At 39.0% G+C, this 27,243-nt stretch overlaps 1 protein-coding gene across 8 annotated transcripts in view; it reads right to left on the minus strand.

The window, feature by feature from the left end:
- LOC134819527 (inactive phospholipase C-like protein 2) overlaps positions 1-27,243 on the minus strand; it is a 101,420-nt gene that overhangs the window by 46,167 nt on the left and 28,010 nt on the right. For all 8 annotated transcript variants that reach the window (XM_063829513.1, XM_063829511.1, XM_063829509.1 and 5 more), the window contains 3 exons: positions 10,644-10,761; positions 9,837-9,922; positions 2,940-3,004 (listed from right to left, as the gene is read on the minus strand). In XM_063829513.1, the coding sequence (XP_063685583.1) occupies positions 2,940-3,004; positions 9,837-9,922; positions 10,644-10,761 (269 nt within the window). The remainder of the gene's footprint in view (positions 1-2,939; positions 3,005-9,836; positions 9,923-10,643; positions 10,762-27,243) is intronic.

A 27,243-nucleotide genomic window follows, 5' to 3' on the forward strand; every position in this document is an offset into this window, starting at 1 on the left:
ATAGATGCTAAAATTAAGCCACTATCGTCGAAAACGCTATTTTAGAAATTTACCAATATCCTCAAACTTCAATGAACGTGTCCATATAGTAACTACTAATACTATGCTAGAGTAGAATAGACAGTTCAGTGGTTAAACAGTTGCAGTTTTAGTGTCACACGTATTATATGATTCTAGTACCAGACACAGTCAGTAGTTACATGGTTACCAGTCAGTATTTACCATGGTTACCAGTCAGTAGGGTCAGTAGTTACTTGTCAGTAGTCGAGGTGTACTGAGATTAGGTGATCAGTTTTATGATTTCCAAAACTAATTCATAGTTATGTAACCTACAGGTCCTTTGGGTCTTCCAATGGTTGTGTGAAGCGCAGGTGACCCAAAGCGTCACCGCTGGATAGAAACCCTGGATCTGCCTGCAGCAGCCAGAACCTCGAAAAAGGGCTACCCCGTTGGTGCCCTTTTCCAGTACCACATCGAACAGCAAGATGAAGCCTCTCCACAACAAGTCCTATCCTGCTACCTCCTCGTGGTGAAGACTGGCGTTCGATAGTGTGCATAGAGGTTTGCTCATGAAGATATTGAAAGCATATGGCATACCAGAAGCCATAGTGCGGCTCATTGAGGGTATCTATACGAGCACAAAGGCTAAAGTAGTTACAGCCGATGGTATAACAGAAATTTTTGATATTCTGGCTGGAGTACTGCAAGGAGACACTCTTGCCCCGTACTTGTTCATTATCGTGATTGACTATATCATGACAGTGACTATAGACGATGATGACTCGGACTCTGGGTTTACTCTCAGGCCTGCACGGAGTAGAAGGATTGGTACCGAGAAGATCGCAGACGTCGAGTTTGCAGATGATGTTGCCCTTATCACTGATACCATTGAAGGGGCAAAACTACTCCTGGACAGGCTTGAGAAAGCAGCACTGAGTGTTGGGCTAGCCATGAACGGCTCTAAAACTAAGTTCATGACTCTAAACATGACAGAGGAGGCGAGTAGTCTTAATAGCTGTTCTGGAAACCAGCTGGAAAAGGTGACAGACTTTGTTTACCTTGGAGCTTGGATAGCAACAACAGAGAGGGACCTGCGGGTCAGAAAAGCTAAGGCTTGGGCAGCCTGCCACAAGCTAAAGAAGATGTGGAAGTCTGACCTTAGAAGAGGACTAAAGATCCGTCTATTTGTTGCTACTGTGGAGTCAATACTTCTTTATGGTTCTGAAACGTGGACGTTGACAGAGCAATTGAAGAAACGCATTGATGGCTGCTACACTAGAATGCTAAGGATGGCACTTAATGTGGATTGGAAGCAGCGAAAAACCAACAAAGAAGTCTATGGCAAGCTACCGAGAGCAACCATGAAGATCCAAGAGCGCAGGATGCGACTAGCAGGCCATATCCACCGGCACCCAGAACTAGTCGCAAACCGCTTGCTACTCTGGGAACCAACTCATGGGGTGCGGAGTAGGGGGAGACCAGCCATGACCTATGTTGATAGCCTACGAGCTGACACGGGTCTCAACGACACTGGAGAAATGGGCGGACTTATGGCGGATAGAGTTTTATGGAGACAGCGCATCAATACTCGGACGCTGAAGCCGCCTTAAGTCAGTCAAGTAAGTCAGTACAGGTCCAAAGGGCGAGACTTATAAACTTTATGAATTTTTCTTCAAGTATTAAAAATCTATAAAATGCTTCTCTTGGTTGCAGCAGCTAGGGGTGCAAAGAAAGGCGCAGAGAGAAGGTGTGGTTACTTATACCATTTACAGTAGGTGAGGTGAGTCTCATGAGCCCAGCCAGTGAGCCAGTAACCATGGTAACCAGTGAGCTCCATCTCAGACACTGACTACAACCTCACAACCACCTCCCTGGTTACCATGGTTACTGGTGCCTACCTCGACAGCGTGACAACTGGCTATAATTTCAAATTAGTCTGCACAAGTTTAAATTGCATGACCTGTAGAACTCTATAAACTAGTGGCCACTCACTAACTTGCAGCTTTAACTTGCGCCCTTAACCAGACGGGAGGGATATAGTGCTCCTTCATAATATATATATTATATACGTAATAATATATAGAGCGATGAATCAAATTATATGTATTTTAGGGGCATAGATCTTAGAGACCAGTTTAAGATAAAGACACTACATATAAGTAAGTAATTCATAACTTTATTGTAATAATAAACTCACAGATAAAGATTAGTTTGATAAAAGAGGAGGGTTTGGACCCGTTCATATTATTAACTTATGCAGTTTGGTCTTATTGTTGGATCTGATGGCTCAGCCGGGGGATTTATTCACGTATTATGGTTATGTAAGAAGATAACATGCTATAAATACTAATATTAACTGCGTACGAGACTCGGCGAGGTTACTTAGTTACTAAGGTTACTAGGGTTACTAAGGTTACTAAGGTTACTAGGGTTACTAAGTTGAAATGAAATGAAATGAGGTATTTATATCCCGCTCATATGATTAACCAACAACACAAGGAAGGTGGTTAACCATGTTAATAGCCTGTTATAACAGGACTAGGACTGATAAATATTTACTGTTATATTTATCAGTGAGACATTACGTTATTTTAAGAACATCTGAGTGAGTATATCTCCAATTTTGGTATGTTCAAGTGGCAACTATTTATACTTTTATAGTTGAGAGGCGAGAGCTCGAGTATATCATATTATCTGAATAGTAACAAAGGTATTATATAATGGGCTGGTAAAGCAACCAAACAGCCTGGCCTTTGAAAATCTATATTTGAATACCAGTACCACACTTTATGAAAGTATTTAAAATACTGAAACTCAGGTGCCCAACATCGCTGCACCAGCATTATGAGTTATCACGTATAAAGGAAATCACTCTCGCACGTAGAAACTTAGAAAGGAACTCTATCTCACTACACATTACACTGCTCAATATTACCCACCTTGATAAGGACTTTCTGTTTGACATCAGCAAGTGTGGGTACGGAGCTGGAACTGAACAATCTGTCTGAAATTAAATATCAATTAATTAGGAAATTACCCAACGGTAAATTAACTATTATTCGCTAATTGGGAAGTCTATACTATTGTAGGAGAAATTGATAGTGTATTTTATTATTTTTCTTTGGGAAATGAGAAGTATAGATTTTTCAGCGCAGTATGTGATTTAAGTATTGAAGGATAGCTCATTATATAAACATGTGGTTATGAAAGCAGTTTGGTAATGATTTATCATTACGTTATAACGTAATTTCAGCGGATCGTTTGTTGTTTGTTAAAAGTAAACAAATGCTCTGACGGGGGGGGGGGGGGGGGGGGGTACCAATGGCATAGAATGGAGACAAATGGCATAAAATTCATCAAATGGCATAGAAATTTCATGGCATAAATGGAAATTTTGTTTGGCCAATTCTCCATTTATGCCAATTTATGCCATGAATTTAGGTCTTCATATTTGACCTTTTATTATATTTAGGATGACTTTAAATTCGCAAATATTATTAGTACTTGAATAATAGACATGTTTCATGCTTTATAACGCTTGGAATGATCGTTAAAGATTCATATGACAAATAAATAAATAGAAATGTATTATATTAAACATATACCAAACATTTTCAAGACTATTCAAGAAAAGCAAATTGTGAGATGTTCAAAATGTACACAATACAAATATTGACAACACAACGATTTTGAATGTCATCAAGGAACAATGAATGTGATGTATAAATGTCTTAGACGAGTAGCCAAACATTAGGAGATCCGTTGATTAGGCTATACTCCTGGCAGTAGTACTTCATCGGGCATGAATAATAAGAAATAAATCTAACCACTCCTGTTGCAAAGTCCTGCTGAGATTTGAAGACTTTAAGAGTTTCTGTACTGCCAGCTTTCAAAACTGTTGAACATCCGCATTCAGGTTGATTGTATATGCGAACATCAGAAGACACTCCAAACGCGTTCCCCTTGAATCTTGAAAGACGAGATTTTGTTGATAAAGTGCTTCTTCCTCCATTGAACGTGAGTGTCTCAATAGACCGGAAGGAAACTGTTCCATATTTATCTGTTGATATCGTTTCTCCAACATCACAATCATCAACTCCAGGTTCTACCTCATAAGCTAAGTCGTCCTCATCCTCGAGGCATCCAGCTTCATCATCTACAGCTTCCCAAGAAAGTACTTGGCCATGGACGATTGGCTTCCCACTCTGTTCTTCTGGATCTGCGACTGCGGCGAACACAGGGAAATTGTTTCTTTTCCCTTCTCGAATGCAGTCCCTCGATGCCCTGTCCAGCGTTTTTGCCAACTTGCCTAGGCTTATTATACCACCAGTCCATTTCAATCGTTCTGCTTTCTGGCCTGTAGATTTAACCTTTTTGAGGTGAACTGCAGGATGCAAAACTGTACTTCCACGTGCATGTGCAATTGCAGATGTGTCTTCATGTAATGATAAAGCACTGTACACATTCTTTCTCTCCATTCCATGGGCCATAGTTAATAGTTATCGCATCCATATTTCTTGAGCGACCAGATGAAAAAGAAACCCGAATAAATGCTAGATTATACTAGATTAACGTTATTATAGAAAACTAATAAAGGAGTGCTATGTTGCTATGCAGCAGTGAATATGGATATATTTAAGCATTTATTATGTCATCATCATTTTGTATTTAATAGGAAGCAAGTATTTCAGGTCATTTGGTGAACTGTTATGTAACACTAATATACAGGTTCCTCGAGATATCAATGAATATTATTTTTAAGAGGCTACCTATACCCATTCGAAACATGTTTACAGATCATTATCAATCTTATCAGTAAACTCAAGTCTGGTAAAGCAGTGGGTATTGATAAAGTTCCTGGCGAGGTCATGAAAGCCCTGAACAACCCCCCCCCTCCTTCATGAAGAGCTAGCTAAAGTGTTCAACGAGTCTTTCGAGAAAAACATTCACATTGAAGCAATAGGAGCAGGCATCCTCACACCACTGGCTAAGCCTGGTAAAACTCGTGGCCCAGTTAAGTCGATACGACCATTTGCATTGACCCTGCTGAATGTTTCTAGAAAGATCCTGTCACTGATAGTACTAAACAGAATAAAGAGAGCTGTGGACAACTTCACCGGACCGTTCCAAGCTGCCTACAAAGCTGGCAGGAGCTGTGCCGACCTAGTTTGGGCACAGAGCATGCTCATATCTGTAGTAATGAAGAAGGAGTTTGAATGGAACAAAGTGAGTATCGACATGTCATCTGCCTTCAATACCATCCGCAGAGGTACAACAATCAGACTACTAGAAGCTGCAGGATGCTCCAGAGACGACCTGAGGCTTGTACAATACCTCATGGCTAACACCACTCTAGTAGTCAGAGTGTGTTCTACTGACTCAGAGATGTTCTCTTTCAACATAGGAGCCTCCCAAGGAGACAGCACAGCTGGTAAATTGTTTACCCTCAATCTAGCTGGAGCTGTAGTGCACATAAGAGCAGTCCTCCCCTCAAGACCCAACCCTCCGATAGCCGATAACCACATGCCTCTTGAGTCCGGCTATTCAGACGATGTCGAGGAGATTGGTGAAGATATGGAGGAGTTACAGGATATCTTTCAGATCTCCAAGAATATTCTCAGTGAATGGAGTCTCTTTGTCAATGACACAAAGACAAAGTTTACCAGAGTGTATTTAGAAGAAGTTGGTGCCTGTGACGAGTGGGATAATGAACTAAGAGGAAAAGAGGAGTGGAGAAACGAGACGCTTCTTGGTACTAAGCTTGGATCAGAGCAGGATGTTACTAATAGAATAAATAAAGCTAACTCTGCCTTCTGGTCATTTGACAAGCTGTGGTGCCAGGGATCAGAGAGGAGTCAGATAACTGAGAAGAGAAAGATCAAACTCTACGACTCACTAGTAGTATCAGTGCTCCTGTACAACTGCTGCTGCTGGGCCGTACCTCAGCATGTTCTAGAGTCAGTAGATGTTGTTCAGAGGAAGCACCTCAAGCGCATCCTACACATCTATTGGCCTAGCTCAATATCTAACAAGGCCCTCTACGCTCGTTCCCAGACCAGGCCCCTTTCCGAGAGAGTGGAAAAGGCACGGTGGACAATGCTATGTCGTGTTCTACGCAGTGACAACGACACGCCTGCCTACCAGTCTCTGTTATTTGCTACACTAGGATGTCAAACACTAAAGGGACGAGTGGGTAGACACAGGACTAATTTGTATGATATTATTGTGAAAAAGGACCTATTTAAGAGACAAATTTATTTGAAAAATGAAGATGATTTTACCAACTTAGTGAACTTAGCAAGAGATAGAGTAGGATGGAGGAGTTTATTTACTTTGAGACATATTGAACGAATGAGTCTTCGTAAGCGTAAATAGGCCAGCACTTTGCTGAGCCTCTTTAGGTGCTCTTTTGTTTATAGATGTTATTATATATATATATCAATCTTATGAAAATGTTTAAATTTAAAAACCTTCAACATGAACACGGTCCCGACACGAAACATCTGTACACATCATTAACAAATAATATTTTAATCGAGTTGGTAATGTTACAGTTTTCCACTGTTAATTTGGATATCCGATTGACTGGGATCGGAGCATTCAGTCGACCATTGGGAGACTTAGGGTCAGAGAACTGATCCGGCCCCCAAGAGGGGTCAAGACCACTCTTGAATTCGTTCTTCCTCCCAGCTGCACATCTACGAGAAGAGACGAACAATTTATCCTCTTTGATATGTTCCTCCCACATATCCCCTAGAGTTCTGGAATCATTTCGCCAGTATTCTTCAGGATCCGGAGTCCATATGAACTCTACCCCAGATCTAGCCATTTATAGGTCAATTATATTCAATCCATGGATCACATCACTAATTATACGCCACAAGCTTCAAGCTTGCATGTTAATTACTTGATGACGTATATGGTGGTCATATCACTTCTGACCCAAGGTCTGGCAGCCCAGTCGACTGTCCTCTCTGTTATATGGTGTGTAGCGTGTACTATCAACTATGCCATACTGCCCGGTCACTTGTCCACTATCAAACAAATTCTTATATCATATTGATATACATTGAACGTCATTATAATCAATAATGCCCAATGCTAGGGATATTTTGAGGAATTTAATGGGTGAAAATAGATGTTGTACTAGTACAATAAATAGAGATAAAGGTGGACAGTACTAGTGGGGTGCAGACAATTCGTTATTAAATTCTCAGGTCAAAGTTTTAAAATTTCATATTTCGAATGGCATAGAATGGAGACAAATGGCATAAAATTCATCAAATGGCATAGAAATTTCATGGCATAAATGGAATTTTTGTTTGGCCAATTCTCCATTATGCCATTTATGCCATTGGTACCCCCCCGCTCTGACCAACATTTGCCATGCGAGGGTAGAAACATAATATTATTATCATAATCATATAATATTATTACAATTTCAATATTATGAATAATCCACCCGCTGCAACGTTAGTTGTTCTCGCAAGGTGATTATAATGAATTATTACCAAACTAAGCATAAGATAAGAAGATAAGATAAGCTAAGGAGAAATATTATTATTAATGATATTACGCTCCTTAGTAATTTAATAACAAAATTAGAATATTAAATTCTGAGAAATAGACATATGATTTCATAACAGAAAATACGCTGAACGTCTATCAACTCAATCAGTTCATAACTCACAGCTGCCCTGTGTGAAAATAGTCCTTGCCAACATTTCAATTAACATTTAATTTATTTAATATATGATATTTATATTTAATATTTAGTCCAATAAATATTACCAGTGGTATATTGAGAACTGGCTGTGTGTTTTATAATTTAAAGAGTAGCTAATAACTTGCAGGTTATCAGTGCTCCTTCATAATATATAATATCTATTATTAAGTTATCAGCTGCCCTACAAACTCATTCAGGGACTTCACATTATACAGTAGCTACAATATTTGTATCATGCTTTTTCTACACGCTATACAATATAAAATAATTGGAAAATTTCGCACCAATTATCAATGTGAGCTGAGATAGCAAGATATATTTTATAACATTTCATTCACAGCTTAAAACTCATAACACGTTCATAAAGTTGTAAGGAATAATAAGTTATGGTCAAGTTCGGAGACAACCTGTACATTTTTTACTTTTTTAGAAGTGTGTGGTGGAGCCAGCTCAACACAGAATGAAACTCCCTGATTATATGGCTGACAAGACATTTTTCAGGACTTTCTCTGAGTAAAAATAAATAAATAAAAGGTTGAACGGTTGAGCAGATACAGGTGGTATTAAACAAACCCTTAAAAGGTGGAGATTTAAGGTGGAGACTGGCTCTGGTTGAAGAAACTTTTGATTAAGGTGGAAAAGGTTATTGGTAACACAAACTACATCAAATTTGCAATCTGATGGTTTTATCAATATTTTATTTAAGTGCTCAACCGAGGTGGAGAAATTAAATGCACTTTTCAAAGCTGCTCAACCGGGGGTGGAGAAAGGTTTAGAGAGTTCTAGGTTAGCTAGAGAGTTGTGTCTTGGCCTTTTCTACTTCCCGTTAAATTTTGTTTTTTCCATTGACGCTCAACAGGGTGGAGATCTTTCATTAAGAAACAGTAAAAAGCCTGTCAAACATGCCTAAATTCATTGGTTTTATCACTAATTCTAATCTGCTCTGTTAACTGCTACTGTAGGGGATCATAAAACTGTTACCTCTTCTGTCTTAAAGCAAAGTGTTCTAGCAAATGAAAAAACTATCAAAGTTGTGAAAAGGTGCTCAACAAGGTGGAGAAATTGTTGATTAAACATTAAAACATTAAAAAATGTATTAAAACTGGCCCCACCGGGTTGAGTTAAGCTATGGCAGTTGATTTCTGGAAGAAATAACATTGGGTGACCCTTTAGCATGTATACAACTCATAAAACTAGCCATCAACCACTCAACCGCGGTGGAGAACCTTGAATTCTGAGGTCAAATTTACGCCCAAATTTGCCAAATTTGAGTCTCCACCTATGTTGAGTGTACTTTTCAGCAAGGATGCCTTGTAATATGAGTTGGTAGATGATTTAGAATCATTGGTATTGCAAATGGACTGCCACAGTCACTCTACAGCTCCTAAACTACAGAGTAACAGATTTTGAACTGCATGTTATGCTGTCTCCACCTCGGTTGAGCCGATTCTGAGGATCCTATTCTATGAAATATGATCAAGGTATAACCCATAATATTAAATATTAGGACTTTGGAGCAATTAAAAAGCATGAGAGGGTTAGTTCTAGTCACATATATTAGCTCATGTAGTCAGTGAGCTGCTCCACCTGTGTTGAGCAGACAAACCTGCTCAACCGGCACTTTTTGAGTACCCACCTGTCTTACGTAACTTTAAATTGTGAAATTTGGAGTAAATATTTTTTTCATAAGTGATTTACAGCTCCTTTATTTTTGTAATTTTCAGGTGGCCACTGTCTCCACCAAGGTTGAGTTATTTAAATTTTGAACCCAGATATCATTATAGAAAGGTTAGGAGTATAATATCTGAAGAGCCTGTACCCCTTGGACTGTCAGAGGAATTATAATTAATTTTACCGTTTATGGCAGTGAAATGAGTGTAATTAGTGACTGATTTTATGTACAGGTTGTCTACGAACTTGACCTTATAATCATTCACATATCATATCTATAATTAGTAATCACCCACATATTTACAAGTTTGTACCCACTTATTTACAAGTATGTATGATAACTAGTTGAGTAACTATGGTAACTAGTAGTGTAACTATGGTAACTAGTAGTATAACTATGGAACAAGCATGTACCCACATAATATCTATTATCACCCACCTTGGAAGACGTCTTTGAAGAGTTTGGCGACTACAACGTTTTGAGTTGGCGAGCAGTGACTCTCCAGATTAATGAACAGAGGTAACCTGGAGCAAGTTACAATAGATTAGAATAGATTAGAATTAGACCTACTGGTCAGTGCAGTGGTCACGTGACACCCTGATATGCCTACTGATCAGTGGTCACGTGATAATCACATTATAGCATTGGTCAGGTAATTTGTAAGAGTTGAAATCATTTTGGAGATGGTATTGTGGGGTGAAATTAATATTTTACTAAAGTTTACAGTGCACTAAATCTTAGAAGATTCCAGATCTTTTGGCAGGGTCCTTCCTCGTTATTAACTATAAATCGCATATTTCCCTATCATTCGGCTGAATAAACCAAATCATGGGATTACTTAGAACTTAGGAGTCCTTAGTGCACCCTCTGGGATTGATGGCATAATCAGGTCACAAACCCGATATCTTGTTATAACGACTCCCTTTAAGCGACCATAAACCATTGTATTTACCACTGTAATTACCAAATGGGGCCGGGAGATAAAAATATTGTAATATTGATTGAGTTTCTAAGAAAGATCAAACAAGCTTAAGTTTATGTTCTACAGGGTTAAGAATATAAGAATATGAGTCATTAAATGACAAGAACGATGGAATATAATATGATGATCTGATAACGATGATATAACATGAATGTTAATCAAATATGACATATAAAATAATATGGTATCATTAACAAAAACCTAAAACAAGAAAGATAAGAAAGATAAGAAAGAAAAGAAAGAAGAGAAGAGAAAGTCCGTACTCTGAGTCCTCGAAAGCAGTGGTGTTGATGGTCTGCAGTACTCGCTGTAAGGACAACCTGTTGGTCTCCTCCAACTTGTGCCAAACTACAGGTCCCTCCGTACCGTCCCACACCTCCACTGAAACAGAGTAACTTAGTAACCTTAGTAACCTTAGTAATCTTAGTAACCTTAGTAACCTTGTAACCTTAGTAATCTTAGTAACTTTAGTAACCTTAGTAATCTTAGTAATCTTAGTAACCTTAGTAACCTTAGTAATCTTAGTAACTTTAGTAACCTTAGTAACCTTAGTAACTTTAGTAACCTTAGTAACCTTAGTAACCTTAGTAACCTTAGTAACCTTAGTAACCTTAGTTACCTTAGTAACCTTAGTTACCTTAGTAACCTTAGTAAACAGCAGTATTATTAGAATTCAACTTACAGTACAACATTAACAGTACAGCAGCTGGCATACACGAACATGTACACAGTACAATATAGTATGTGTACATATTTGTACATAATATGCGATACATTTAAAATACTATGCTAAATAGTTTGAGTTGATGGCATATATTTGTTACATGGTACAGTAAAACCCCGATTTACCGTGTCTGTTTTACTGCGTCCTGATTTAGCCTGAACCGAGATTCACGGCGGCTGTTTTATTTTCTCCCAAAATATACATAACACTGATTATTACTGTCACATTTAATTAGCAATAATACCCTATCAGAGAGAAGAGGAATAAACTCCCAGAGGGCGCTATTTAAAGTCACAAGTTAATCTTGTGCTGATGTTTATAAGTTTATAGTCGAAGGTAAGAGCAATTCTTTAATGATTGATACATTCTAAAGTATCCTAACTTCTCTGCTGTACAAGTGCAGATCAACCCAAACAAGGTTCAATATACTGCAAAGTGCAGGGGATCGTAATTTGTGCAGCCTCTACTTTGCAGTCTTTATTATGTAGCGCTGTATTATGTTGAGCTATATTATGTGAAATTAGTTTATTCAAATTTGATCATTTCAGTTTAAGCTTTGAGATGAGAAACTAAACTATTGTAGCTGAAACAACTTTAATTTTTTCATAAATCTAAGAAAATGAAAATTACAGAGCGAGAATTTCCACAGCTGTTGAGTTAAAACAATAGAATTTAGAAAACTAGCCCATAATGTCAAGTATTCCGTCTAGTTTAATAATTCAAATTTAATAAAGACTGTTACATATAGGCTGGATAGTGGATATGGATGGATCACTCATAAGCACTGCAAGCTATAAAAACAGAATAGTTGTTTAGTAGCGTGTCCCAACTCTTACCAAGATGAAGTTACTCTGCTGTCTGTTGACTGTGATCCTAGTTAACCTCTCTCCAGGGAGAGCTGCAGATAGTGAGCACTCCAGACGGTCGCTCCCGTCCTCCACCATGTGCAATAACTTGCACTGGTGTCGCTAAATGCATCGCCGCTGGAGACGAGGCTAACAATTCATACAGGTGGAGCCGTATGGGTAAATACGTAGACAGACGTGTAGACTTCGGGGAGTGTGGGTTTACATCTATACCAGTTGTCACTGTGACACTGAGTGGACATGCTGGCAATGCGCCATGTCCGCCTGTCTACATAGAGAACGCGTACAGTCAAACGACATGGTTCGTCGTAACAACGGCTGTGAAAGCGGAACCCAGAGATTTAATCAACGTGGATTGTGATGTTTATTGGAGTGCGCATGGTTACAATTGCTGAGAAGACACAAGAGACTAGTTATTCCGGAATATTTGAATTTTGTTGAATTAAACTACAGCTTCCACCGACCTCCAAGCTCGTTTTAATTGTTTTATCATCTTTATAAATTAAACGTCCCTACTCCCCGCTATCATCTACAGTCTGAGTCTTAGAAATATTCAGTAGATAACAGAAGAGTAAATCTGTTCGGGGTGCGGTAAAATAGAAATGTTACACTTACGTCTTACAACTATCTAATAAAATCACTAAGATTTAATGGTCGCCAAGTTCACAAGTACGTGCTAATGCGATAGTAGCTCCAAGACTACAGTCTATAAGGTATTAATATTAATATTAAGAACTGTCATTGTCTGCAGCTGGTAGTACATAATAAGATTTACAAATTAAGCTTAAAATAAGAATGGGCCAAATTTCGAGTTCCACTCATTAATAGCGTACAAAATTCAATCAGAAGATATAAATATAGGTTGGGCTATTCTCTCTAAATCATAATCAGTTTTAAACCTCGAAGTTTAACACTATTTTAGTAACGTTTCTCAACTACCTCCACCACGAAGCTCCTCAGCTGGCTGCTTACTGTGATGTTAATCACCTCCACTCTCACGGCTGAACTGAAGATTCTAAATCTTCCTGATGGAGACACCGGGCCCCCTCCCTGTGCGTTAACATGCTCTGGTATTTCTAAATACGACGAAACAAACGATCACATATGGAAGAAGCTAAACGGACAGGCAATAAAGAACATCACCATCTCAGATTGTGGGTTTGTTAGTGCCCCAGTTATCACCGCCACAGTGAGGGGACCTTGGGAGGGCCTCCCTAAATACAGGTGTACATCTATCTACATCAAGGATGTTTCCCAGGCAGGGTTCTCTGTGCTGACAGCAGCTGATGCTTCCTACCTACAGATGGTGTCTAATAGATGCGATGTTTATTGGGTTGCTAACGGGTTTAATTGTTGATCTACCAGATATATTGTGATTGTTACTTTCTCCTATTGTTCAGTTAGTGTTAAAGTTTAAACTAATGTTTGTTGAATTGAACTCTCTCTCTCTGAATTGAACTATTGTTTGATTGTTTTCTCATTCTCTTGTAACTGTAACCTTAAAGTACACACTAACGTTATAACTGTCGTCTCAGAATCAATGAATCAACGCTGATATCTTGTCAAGGATTGCTAATACTTCAATACCTGCATTATCTATCTCGGTATTAATTTTATATATAATTATCTTAGCGTTAACTCTGCATCTGGTCCGCTTGAAATTTTAGCTCAACTCTCAGAATTGTATTGTGATTATTGTAAGACTGAACTTCGATGGAACGGTATAACTGATCAATCACATCTCAATTATCAACTTATAGATATATTATTACATAGCGAGAATCGAGATGTTGTCTTTTATCGAGGAATCATTCCAAATATAAGCTGCAGGTCAAAACGTTCAAATAAAAGTAATAATAATAACTCCCTAAACTTGTTTAATAATTAAATTAATTTGTCTTCAAATTTTGACAATTACAGTATGTATAGCTTTGACAATGAAAATTACAGAACGAGAATTTACAACTTTCACAGCTGTTGAGTTAAAACAATAGAATTTAGAAAACTAGGCCATAATGTCAAGTATTCCGTCTAGTTTAATAATCCAAATTTAATAAGGACTGTTCATGGAGACATATAGGCTGGATGGATCACTCATAAGCACAGCAAGCTTCATAAATTAAACAAGTTGTTTAGTAGCGTGTCCCAACTCTTTCCAAGATGAAGTTACTCTGCTGTCTGTTCACTGTGATGCTAGTTAAACTCTCTTTCCAGGGAGAAGTCAAGATAGTGAGCACTCCAGATGGTGAAACTGGTCCCCCACCATGTGCCTTGACTTGCTCTGGTGTCTCCAGATACGACGAACCTAAACCTTACCAATGGATGGATTATGAAAGTGGAGCAGGCTTTAAAAATATCAACATTGTAGAGTGTGGCTTTGTTTCTGCACCAGTGGTATCCGCCACGGTAAGTGGATATTATCTGGGACACCCTGTATCCGTGTTCATTGAGCGGGGTTATATCCGCGAGAACAATTTTGTGGTGCAAACAGTGGGGAAAGCAACAGCAGCGGAAATGATCAGTAACCAATGTGACGTGCATTGGATTGCTACTGGGTTCCACTGTTGACGAGTTTGACGAACTTTTGTTTACAAATAATTCAAGATCCGTTGAAATGACATTTTAATTTTACATTTAGATCGTGTTTTTCTGAATTTGTTATCAAAAGTTAATACCCTCGACAGAATAAATGTTCGAGTCAAAAGCACAGAAGTAGCAGGTGAAGCTCCAATCATCATGACAAACTCTAAAGAGTAGGTGGATAACATTCAGTTTCACGGATTTTGAAATTTTTGGTATCACTGTATAAATCTAGCTACAAGCTTATCTCAGAACGCACGGCCATAACTCTTAAAGAACACTCGGATTGCTGAGATATTGCTATTTAAAAACCGCCGTGCAGCTAAAAATTGAACAAAATATCCATGTATTTTGCTGAAATCTGAGCTCGACATCGGACTATTTTGAATAGCTCATAGTACGTTGTTTTGAAACGATAGAACCTTGGAAATTGCTAGATTCCATTCTACAGAATAAAATGCAAAATGTTCACAAATAGCCTTGTATTTGGTAAACTCTAATTGAAAGAGTTATTTTGTTAGTCGCAGTAACCAATGTTTATATTAGAACCGATATCTTCACACTAAATTTCAGCGGGTACCAATTAATCCTACCTCCACTCATCAGAGTTTGCAGAGACTACCTTATTGGACGTTATTTAATCGGACATGGCGTGAACGGACATAATTTTGAACGGACATGAAAATGAACGCTAGAGCCCCTAGCGTCTAATTAATGTCCGTTCAAATAAAGTCCGATAAGGTAACTAATTCTAAGTAGATGAGGGACCATAATAACCTTTACCACAACATTTATTTATACATCTGCATTCTGCATAGCATTATACGCTATAAGACCATGGATAGTAAGCAACGACAATTTGCTAACACTTGGCTTAGTGCCAATTGTAACAGATAGAAATTAAAGTAGTTAGACCAGACGTGCAATATTCAGATTAAATCGATCAAGTATTTAAGACATAAAGACACTATATTATTAATGCAATAAGTTCTTACTCCATGCTTTCATGAAATAATTTAACACATATCACAACTGTTTGTTTGTTTGTTCGGAAAACATAATAGGGTTAGTTTGTACCGAAATAGAGGTAATATAATAATTCAGTAACATATTAAAGTATATAAGAATTAATAATTTATAAAAGTATAATAAGCTTAGCTACTCGATGGACGCCACCATATTAACTTACAAAGATTTGTCAAAGAGCTCTTGCCTTCTTTCTTTTATTGTATTGAATATTGATCACATTCACAATAATTCGCATTAATGGGCCATCTGTCAGAGTGCATTACTACACAAGTCAAATTGTTTATATAAAAAGAAAACTTCTCCATCTAAAAGTCACTCGAGTAGTTTCATTCCAATTACTTCTCCAAGATGAAGCTCCTCAACATTGTGATGACTGTGATGCTAGTCCACCTGTCCCTGTCCAGCGACCTGAAGATAGTGAGTAACCCCCTCAACAGGTCTGCACCCGCGCCCTGTGCCCTGACCTGTTCCGGAGTCTCTAAACATGACGATACTGATACCTACTACGCGTGGAGGGGTATTGGGAGTAAATTGTTGTTTGGGGACCGGTTTTTTATACCCGGCCAATGTTTACAAAATAATATAATACATAACAATATAATTTTATTTAATATGCGTGAATATGAAAATTGAAAATGTTGATTACGTCTATTCATTAAAAACAAAAACAGAAACTTTAAAAATTAAAACTTGTATATCATGATTTATTATCATATAGTGACAAATAATTTGATTTGATACGACAGAATATGATCACACGCACTGTTTTATAAGCTACTTGAGGTTAAAACAAAAAAGAATAACTGAGCCCATGTCTTATCAGCACCTGCTAGCGCTATCTATATGATGCTATTAATATGACAGTGAATGGGCAGTGAAAAAAAGTGGCATATGGTTGATAGTGACTAGTGTGCTAACCGTCTGGTTTTATTTATTCCTTAGTTTATTCTCGGTAGTTGATTTGTTGTGTGCCTGATCTTGTCGATTTACGTAGCCCGGGTAAATTATGTAACAGAAAAGGTGGCCATTCTTCATCGTTTCCTGAGCTTTGTAGTTCTATCATTACACGCTTCGCTGATTTCTTATATATGCTTATTGAGAAAATGCTAGATGGGCAAGTTATGCGACTAATGTTGTGCTCGGTAATAGCTAATATAGGACCTTTATACAGAACACTAGCGCGTAGATCTGGTTGAGAGTACGTTGTTAGCCAGTCGATATTGTCGTCATAAGACGTGCCATACTTTGGTATATCGGGAGGAAATAAGTCTTTTATCGACGACGGCAGAAGGCCAGGCATGTAAGTTATCTTGTGCATCAGAGTCAGAGCATTTTTTATGATGACCCCGTGTACAGATAATATTTCGTACTCTTTAAACGTAGTTTTAGTATGATCCGGAAGCTTACCGTCCTTGTAATAGTAATTCACGTAGCCCGGCATAACTGCTCGTATTCCCTGCTTTTGTTTAGTGAACAGTGATTCAATATGGGATTTTGCAGCAAAGCCCCAAACTAGTGAACAGAAATTTAAGTGAGATTGTACAAAACTTTGGAAGATCTGTAAGCGTGCTTTGATTGGTAATTTGCGTTTTATTTTGAACATAATACCTATAAACCGTGACATTTTTGTTTTGACGGCTCGGATGTGGCTGGCCCATTTTAGTTTGTCGTCGACGATAACTCCTAAAAATCTGGCCTCCGTTTTGCGTTCTATAGGAGAGTTGTCGATACTTACTTGTAGAGACGATAGATCTACCCGTCTTTTTGAAAATACCATATAGCAAGTCTTCTTCAGATTAAGAGCTAGGCCGTTCGAGTTAACCCATTTTATCAACACGTCAGTGAGGTGGTTTACTTTGGATATAATGTCTTGTACATTTGATCCGGTGATAATAATGTTTGCGTCGTCTGCGTATAATATAAATTTAGCTAGGTTACTGATTCCTGGTAAGTCATTGATATATATGACAAAAAGCAGGGGGCCTAATATGCTCCCTTGTGGAACACCGTATATCATAGATTCTAATGATGAATTGGAGCCGTTTAGGGAAACAAATTGACTGCGACCACTGAGGTATGACTCGAACCATTTCAACGCAATGCCACGAATACCGTAATGCTCAAGTTTCCTGAGTAATGTCGCGTGATCTAGGACGTCAAATGCCTTGCTATAGTCTAAAAGTAATAAAAGTGCTATTTGGTTCTTATTTAGAGAATGCAGAATAGAGCTCTGAGCATTGAGAAGTGCGTGCTCACATGATCTTCCTGGTCGGAATCCGTACTGATTCTCGAATAGAGAGTTATTCTTGTCGAGAAATTCTAAAACGCGTCTGTGCATTAGTTTTTCATAAATTTTTGAGAACGAGCCCAGAAGCGAAATAGGTCTATAATTCGCTACGTCGAGTTTACAACCTCCTTTGTGTATAGGTGTAACTTTTGCCGTTTTCAAAGCTTTAGGGAAAGCTCCCTCTACAAAAGATGTGTTAACTACTGTTGCTAAGGCGCATAAAAAATTTTGGCATGTGCTGGCTATTTTCAAGGGCTCAATCTTTGAATCGAGAGTTGCCTTATTTTTTAGGCCAATAATAATTCTATGAATCTCGGTGGGCCCAGTAGGTTCGAGGTAGATAGACGTTGGACATGACCCGGTCAGATACTCCTGGAACCCCCCAGGATCGAAGGTCTGTCGGGAACTGATCTGAGACTTGATGTTGGCTGCGATGCTGGAAAAGTAGCCATTGAACTTTTCAGCGACTGCCGAGTTAGTACTCAAGATCGTCCCGTCAGTATCCCTCAATCTGATTTGATCAGATCCCCGTCTTTTTCTGTTTAGCAGGCCGTTGATTATCTCCCATTGTTTTTTGGAACAGTCCTGATATTTTTCAAAGCTGTCAAGTATATAGACACCAAGGAGTGCGCGTTTGTGACACACCCGGTTGTCATAGCAACAGTGAGAGGGTATAACTGTCCTCCTGTCTCTATATGGGGTATCTACGACAATTTGTTCGAGGCAGTGGCGGGTGAGGACGCAACTAGCGGTCAGATGACCAGTAACAAGTGTGACGTGTTCTGGATTGCAACTGGTTACAATTGTTGAGGTGGACCCGAGGATGGTGTTTTGTTCATTCTCGTTTAAAGTTATCATTTAACTAAATTTATTATTCCAAACAATCTGTTTTATTATAGTCCTAAGCTTAAGTTGTAAGCATCATTGTAAAAACACAAGACATGTTCATTTTTAACTAACACTAAGGATATACAACGTTGAGTAAAAGTTACAGTAAGGGTTTGGGTTAGGTTAAGTACCCTGAATCCTAACTTAACCCTATCTCTTATTCTAAACCTAGTCAAATTGTTTACCCTAATGTACAGTGCAATCTATGAAACGATGTAGTACTACGTATACTTGTAATAACTTGTATCTGAACGAAGACAAGTGTCTTCTGTCCCTGAGCGATCAGGTTTTTTTTACATTCAGAAAGACGACTAAGTACCCATTCATCAGATTCACAAGCACAATAGGATTGATTGGCTCTATTGGTATTTGATAATTCCAGAATTCATAACATAACCTCATGATCAGTGCAGCGGTCTCTTGGAGGGAACCCCTAATATGACAGGTTAGGTGCCCGAAAAATTATTGTTAGTCTGACCTCAATGAAAACATAATAATATTAAAATTGTGCTATGTAAAGGACAAGAAACGTCGCAATTTCTGAAAAGAGCAATCTCTCCTACGTCACAACAATGAGAAGTCTCGAACACTCGAACAGTTATATTATTAACAAGTTAACACAAAGTAATTACATGTGTCATCTTCTTTGTTTATGTAATTTCTTCGCGGTGGTAAACGAACTTTGCACTTCTCAGTGATAGTCTTCCCAACAGCAGCTGTGCTGCTACATAACGACATAGCGTGTTATCGCTATCGGTGTTCGTTCAAGTGGCCCGTGTTATTAAAGAGTTTGTTTCCCTACTCTAATTATTTTAGCACCTCTCTACTCTCGAGGATCATGCTGAATTGAAAAAAATGTTTTTTAACTTTTAGTAACAATGCGATTACAAGTCGAGCAGATCCACCTAGTTTAAATAGCTGTTATAGCTTTAACGTAAGCTTTTCCACATTAATCAAGTTCCAGCTCCTTTCAATATGAAACTTCTCGGCTATCTACTGACTTTGATGGTGTTAATTAACACTGCACTAGGTGACCTGAAGATAGTAAGTAATCCTGATGGTACAACTGGTCCCCCACCCTGTGCCTTGACTTGTTCCGGTGTCTCCAGATACAATGAACCTAGGTGGCAGGGTTACGATAGTGGCAAAGCGTGGAAAGACATCGATATCTCGGAATGTGGATTTGTATCTACACCAGTTTTAACTGCCACGGTCAGCAGCTCCGTGACGTCATAACACGTGACATGACGTCATGTCACGTGTTATGACGTCACGTCTGCCAGCGGGTCCGTGAAATGTCCATCTGTCTTCATAGAGTCAGGTTACATTGATAAATATGGTGTTGCTGTACAGACGGTGGAGGATGCTACTACCAGTAGATGTGACGTGTTTTGGATTGCGATTGGGTACATCTGCTCAAGGAGAAACGATTGACAATTCTTATGAAATTTTGGTTAAAAATTATTGAAAATTTAGTAAAATGAAGTTTTGCTCTACAATGCCTTCAAATTGTTGTTTATTGTCTACACTAGAGTGTACTGTATTTTATACTGTATAAATAAATCTAAAAGATAAGAATAAGAACAGCTGTTAAGCTACTTCAATGCAGATCTCCTTCCAAGCCCCCCCCCCCCCCCCCCCCTGTTAAACAGCTGCCTTTAAGAGCCTTAAAGAGCCTTTATTCTATCAGAATACCGTTACCATGTTTTCAGTACAACCACAATAATGAAAATAAGGTGCTCGTACCGCCCAAATGGCTAGCAGCTGGCACACTACTATAGTACTACCATGATAGTACAACATGTCAGTTAGCATGTCAGAACGGCTCTAAACAATAAATCTATCAAGAGCGATCTGTCACTGTGACATGTAATACCTGTCAAAGTCTCTTCAAACAATTTATAAAAGGTTAAACTTGTCACCATTTCAACCACAACACATCTAAGAAGAGTTTGGTTTTCGTTCTGTTCTTTGACTCCTTTCAAGATGAAGCTGCTCGGCTGTCTGATGACCCTGATGCTAGTCACGCCCTCCCTTGCTAGTGATCTGAAGATCTTGAATGTTCCATATGGTGAAAATGGACCGCCTCCCTGTGCCTTAACCTGCTCCGGTGTCGCAAAGTATAGCGAGTCTGAAAAGAAATGGCAATGGGAAAGCTACACAACGGGCGTAGCAGTGAGACAGATGAACATTGCGGAGTGCGGGTTTGTGACAGAACCAGTTGTTACTGCCTCCTTGTTGGGACCGTATTTTGGAGCCAGGCGGTGCCCATCCGTTTCTCTAAGGTTTGTGTACAAGGACACGTTTTTTATAATCACAGTGGAGGAAGCAACAGCCAGTCAAATGATTGAAAATCAGTGTGACGTGCATTGGATTGCGACTGCGTACAATTGTTGAGTCAGAACAGAAGAAGAGTTCAAGTTTCTGTTTAAGTTCCTCGAATTATATAATTACATTCTACCAATAGGCGTTTTATTTGTTCTCATCGTAAGTTTTCCTTTAACGAAATTGAGTATTCCCAGAACACGAGTGGACGCTACAATTAAACTTGTTCGATCAATAAAAGAAGACTGTGCCCTGAACTTCGAGTCATAAAAATACAAAGCACAATGTTTCGTTATTTCACCCGAGTGACACATTTCTTGTCACGATAATTATAATAATATTTAAGCAAACATTATCGAATTGGCACTTTCTCTAAAAATCATTTATCAGCCTCAAAAATTGAAACAGTTATAACTTTTCCAAACATTTAAAACTATCTTAGCTTCTATTCGTGTTAGATAAACTAATCGTCCTTACGTAGGGTACGTATGTATCGTGGATACATTTTAGAAATAGCATCTATTAATTTACCAGCAAATAATGAATAGCTGCTACCATATTATTAAAACTCGTCAAAGGCGCATTGGCCTTTGTATCAGCTTTATTTTATTATACTTATATTGAGTTTATATCGCATTCATTAAGTTTATATTAAGTTTATATCGCATTTATTAAGTTTATATCGCATTTATTAAGTTAATATTAAGTTTATACCGCATTTATTAAGTTTATATTAAGTTTATACCGTATTTATTAAGTTTATATTAAGTTTATACCGTATTTATTAAGTTTACATTAAGTTTATATCGCATTTATTAAGTTTATATTAAGTTTATGCCGTATTTATTAAGTTCATACTATACCCTTTAATTAACAATAGAATTCAGCCATCTGCAGCCAGTTTTAATTAAGATACACAGTTGACTGTTGCGCTTTTGAACTTGCCATCCTCACTTTCTTTATAAGCTTGTTCAGGTGGTGTAAAAGACTCAACCTGTTCCAAGATGAAGCTGCTCTGTTATCTGCTGACTGTAATGCTAGTTAACCTCACTTTCTCAAGCGATCTGAAGATATTGAATATTCCCTATGGTAAAAGTGGTCCCCCACCCTGTGCCTTGACCTGCTCTGGAACGTCCAGATACTACGTACTTGGCGACTACGGATGGACGAGTATCCAAAATAGAGCGATTAAACATATCGACATAACAGACTGTGGTTTTGTTAGTGACCCAGTAGTTACAGCCTCAATAAGAGGAGCTACTTGTTCTTCTATCTTGATATGGGCTAGTTTCCCGACATACTTCACTGTTGTCTCGGAGGGGGACACTACGGCCAGTGAAATGAGGAGTAATTACTGTGACGTTTATTGGATTGCAACTGGGAACAATTGCTGAGGAGGAGGCACGATTGTTCATTTTTAAAAACTTTTAGTAAATTTTGATTCAAATATAAATAAAAGTGCAAATCGTATTTTTTATTTTTTGAGAGAATAATAACTTTTTAAGTTAAACTTAATAAATTGCTCAACTATGCGAAGAGTATTTCAACGGCTACATTATCAGATACCGCCAGAGCACCTTATTAATACCGCCAGTCTAAGAGCACCTTATTAATTTCTATCAGACTATCAATCCATCTCAATATTATTATTATTATTAATATATTAGGCAGCTACACTTCTGTACCCAGAATAATCAGCTGCGCTAAATATGCTTATGATAATTATTTAAGATTAAATATTAAACAGAACACCCCTAATAATTACAGGCCATCAGCTGGTACAATAAGACTTGTCAAAGGGGCCCTGCCTTTATTTAGAGGCTTTTTTGCTTAGGTTTAATCCGTTCTACTATCGTAGAGAATGGTTATAACATCGTAAAAACAGTGGAGAACGCAACTCCTAGTCAAATGACGGATAGCCTTTGTGACGTGCATTGGAGTGCTTTCGGGTACAATTGTTGAGAAAGAACAAGAGATGGCTTTCATGACTTTTCTGTTTTCAAATTATAAAATATTTCAATTTTCTTAGTTTTATTGAGGCTAACATTGTACGTTCTATTACAATTATTATTATTGTCATAATACGAGACGTTTTATCTGTTTTTTGAAATTGTGTTGCAGAAACTGTCGTTTAAATTAACTATAGGTCTTTGGTATTATTACATCAATAAGTATACAAAAAGTTCCGTGAAAAACCAGATATTACCTTCTAGAAAATAAAGTTTGCAGACCAGTGAGCAACTTCACATCCATGAAAATAAAGCCACTAGTAACAATAATCTTTACGCCTATTATATAATGGTGGAGAAATATAACACAGTTCTCCGCCCCACGAAAAACCTCACCGAACCTCCACGCGGTGTGGGGTGGGTGGCTCGAACGAGGTGCAGTGCATGGGTGTTTCTAACCTATGCAAAGGAAGGGACTAGCCATCTCTACAACAAGGAAAGGCTCGAATAGCCTTATACTAACCTTAGAACCGCAGCATAACCGCTTTTCCCACAGGCAAATAACACCTTCCACGGGAAACTAACACGCTCACAGGCTCCCACATGACGTGTAACCCCAGGATTTAGCACGCTCACAGACTACCACGTCTTGTGTAACCTTAGGACTCTAAAACTTAACAGACTTTAACACGCTCACAGGCTACCATGTCTCGTGTAATCCCAGGATTTTACACGTTCACAGGCTACCACGCCTCGTGTACCCTAGGATTTTGTTTTGGATCGGACACTCAAAACAACGATTTAGGAGCGGTCTACACGCTCACAGGCTACCATGTTTCGTGTAACCCTAGGATTTAACACGCTCACAGGCTACGACGTCTCGTGTAACCCCAGGATTTAACACGCTCACAGGCTACCACGTCTCGTGTAACCCTAGGACTCTAACACTTAACAGACTCTAACACGCTCACAGGCTACCACGTCTCGTGTAACCCCAGGATTTAACACGCTCACAGGCTACCACGTCTCGTGTAACCCCAGGATTTAACACGCTCACAGGCTACCACGTCTCGTGTAACCCCAGGATTTAACACGCTCACAGGCTACCACGTCTCGTGTAACCCCAGGATTTAACACGCTCACAGGCTACCACGTCTCGTGTAACCCTAGGACAGTAGGACTCTTAGGGTCTGCCCACACTACGCCATGTGGCGACGGGCCACATGGCCCGATTAACCTAAACACACTGTGCCACTTGGCGTGGAGTTAGCAAATCCGCGCTTCTATTCAGAGGCACGGATTTCCTGCCCACACTACGCCATGTTGCGACGGGCCACATGGCGTGGGTCAAAAGGCACAGTGTATATTTAGAGCTCCCGCCACTAGTCACCGGATTCACACAACGAGGCGCGTAGTGTGTTTAGAGCTCCCGCCAGTTGGCGTGGAAACTCTCGGAGAATAGAGGCACGGATTTTAAAAATCCGTGCCTCTATTCCCATTGCTAAATCCACGTCAAGTGGCACAGTGTGTTTAGATAGACCGCATAGACGGGCCACATGGCGGGAGCTCTAAACACACTGTGCCTTTTGACCCACGCCATGCGGCCCGTCGTCACATGGCGTAGTGTGGGCAGACCTTCGGGGAATAGAGGCGTAGTGTGGGCAGACCCTAACAGACTCTAACACGCTCACAGGCTTCTCGTGTACCCTAGGATTTGGTTTTTGGATCGGACACTCAAAACAACGACAGAGGAGTGGTCTACAGTGACGTTACAGGAACATTGCATACTCCTACGAGTTGCACGTAGCTATGACCTTCCCTGGAAGTCCCTGTCTCTCTGTCGTTAACTCGGCGGGGTTGTACCAGGGGCGGTGGTAACAGAACTTCAAGACTCTCGGAGTCTGTTGTCGATATCTATGTTTAATATATTTATGGTATAACTAACTAATAATGTGACCAGTCCTTCGAATGATTATATTTGTGGATTTTTGTTTGCGGTGTGTCTTTAGATAATTCTCCACGGAGAAGTTAGCGTAACATATGGTTACTTATTGTCAAGAATATAAGGGAATATATAATAATATAATAAACGTGATTAAAAACGGTGAAAATTAATTTTCACTTTTTAAAGTTGTTAGGTAGAAGGTGTAATATTTTTCTTGTCATTTACAAAGATGCTGAAAGTCGATCCTATTGAGGAAGAACTGTGTTATATTTCTCCATCATTATATAATAGGCGTAAAGATTATTGATAGTGGCTTTATTTTCATGCGAAGTTCCTTGCTGGTCTGCAGAACTTTATTTTCTAAAAGGTAAGATCTAGTACTACACATATTTTGTGTCATAATTTAAGCGACAGTAATTGTTATAATGGTGGTCTAAAAAAAATGGAACAAATAAAAGAAAAATCTACTGAAACAAAATGAAATCTTAAAAACAGAAAAGTCAAGAAAGCATCTCCTGTTCTCAACAATTGTACCCGAAAGCGCTCCAATACACGTCACACTGGCTGTCAACCATATCATGAGCTGACATGATCTCCACCGTTTGTACATCAGATATCGATTTTGTAACGTAATCTCGCTCTATGAAGATAGCCGGGCATTTACCCTTGTTGTTACCGCTCAAAGTGGCAGTAACAACAGGGCTAGAAACAAATCCACATTCCGAGTAGTCGATACCTTTATACGCTCTTCCGGAAATGTGATTTTTCCAATACTCTTTCTGGTTGTAGCTTGAAACTCCAGAGCATGTCAAACTCAAAGCACAGTGTTCGGGGTGGGTTCCTCCGTCGGGGGTGCTTAAGATCTTCAAATTACTTGCGAGAGTGGGGTTAGTCAGCAACATCACAGTCAGTAGATAGCCGAGAAGTTTCATCTTGCGCAGAGTTTGAACGATCGCTAATTGAAAAAGTAAGAAAGTGACCTTTCCTTCGTAGGATTATATTATATTGCTGTGGATTTTATGTTTGTGACGTGTCTTTAGATCTTTTGTCGGAGAAGTTAGGGCAACATATGGTTACTTATTGTCAGAATATAAGGGAATAAACGTGATTAAAAACGGTGAAAATTAATTTTCACTTTTTAAAGTTGTAAGGTAGAAGGTGTAATATTTTTCTTGTCATTTACAAAGATGCTGAAAACCAACCTACGACCAACCTCCGACCAACCTCCGACCGACCTCCTACCGCCTACCGGCGTTAACCTACCGCCGACCGGCGCCCGACCGACCTCCGACCGACCTCCGCGCCGACCGACCAGCCTTGTCTGTTCTTTGACCATAATTTGGGAGTTTCTCTCTCCGGCAGCAGGAGTTGGAGAATGGGGACGCGTTGTGAAAGCCACCCTAAGGAAGGCTTACTGTCGACGCCGACCAATCAAAAGAAGAGAACACAGTTCTCCCTCAATAGGATCGATTTTCAGCACCTTTGTAAATGACAAGAAAAATATTACACCTTCTACCTAACAACTTTAAAAAGTGAAAATTAATTTTTACCGTTTTTAATCACGTAGGATTATCGTAGGATTATACGGAGGAACCCACCCCGGACCCTGTGCTTTGACATGCTCTGGAGTTTCAAGCTACAACCAGACTGGAGAAGACCGCAGCTGGTTTAATAAATACTTTTCCGGAAAAGCGTATAAATATACGGACTACCCGGGATGTGGGTTTGTGTCTAGCCCAGTTGTTACTGTCACTTTGAGCGGGGAATGGGGGGGTAAGTGCCCGGCTATCTTCATTATACACATTACCAAATCGGGATTTTATGTACAAACGGCGCGGTGGAGGACATGTCAGCTCATGATATGGTTGACAGCCAGTGTGACGTGTATTGGAGCGCTTTCGGGTACAATTGTTGAGAACAGGAGATGCTTTCTTGACTTTTCTGTTTTTAAGATTTCATTTTGTTTCAGTAGATGTTTCTATTATTTGTCCGAAATTTTGTGGCTGAAAGTATTCCAGAGTCCAGAGTCCAGACAACTTTTGCTATTAAAATATTGATGTTCTAATTGATAACTGTTAAAATCAGACTAGTGGCCCATACAACGATGTGTGAAGTAAAGATCTTTACCATTTCTTATAGACCCTCGTTTCTAAGCCAATGAGCACAAAATTAAAAAAGTACTAATAAGTGGAGAATTATAAAGCAAGTATATAAAACTGTTAAACTCACGTCTGATTCACTTTTACTTTCACTTTCACTTTCACTAATGT

Source organism: Bolinopsis microptera, chromosome 8 (genome assembly GCF_026151205.1).
Source record: "Bolinopsis microptera isolate Bmic1 chromosome 8, MBARI_Bmic_1.0, whole genome shotgun sequence".
Lineage (NCBI taxonomy): Eukaryota > Metazoa > Ctenophora > Tentaculata > Lobata > Bolinopsidae > Bolinopsis > Bolinopsis microptera.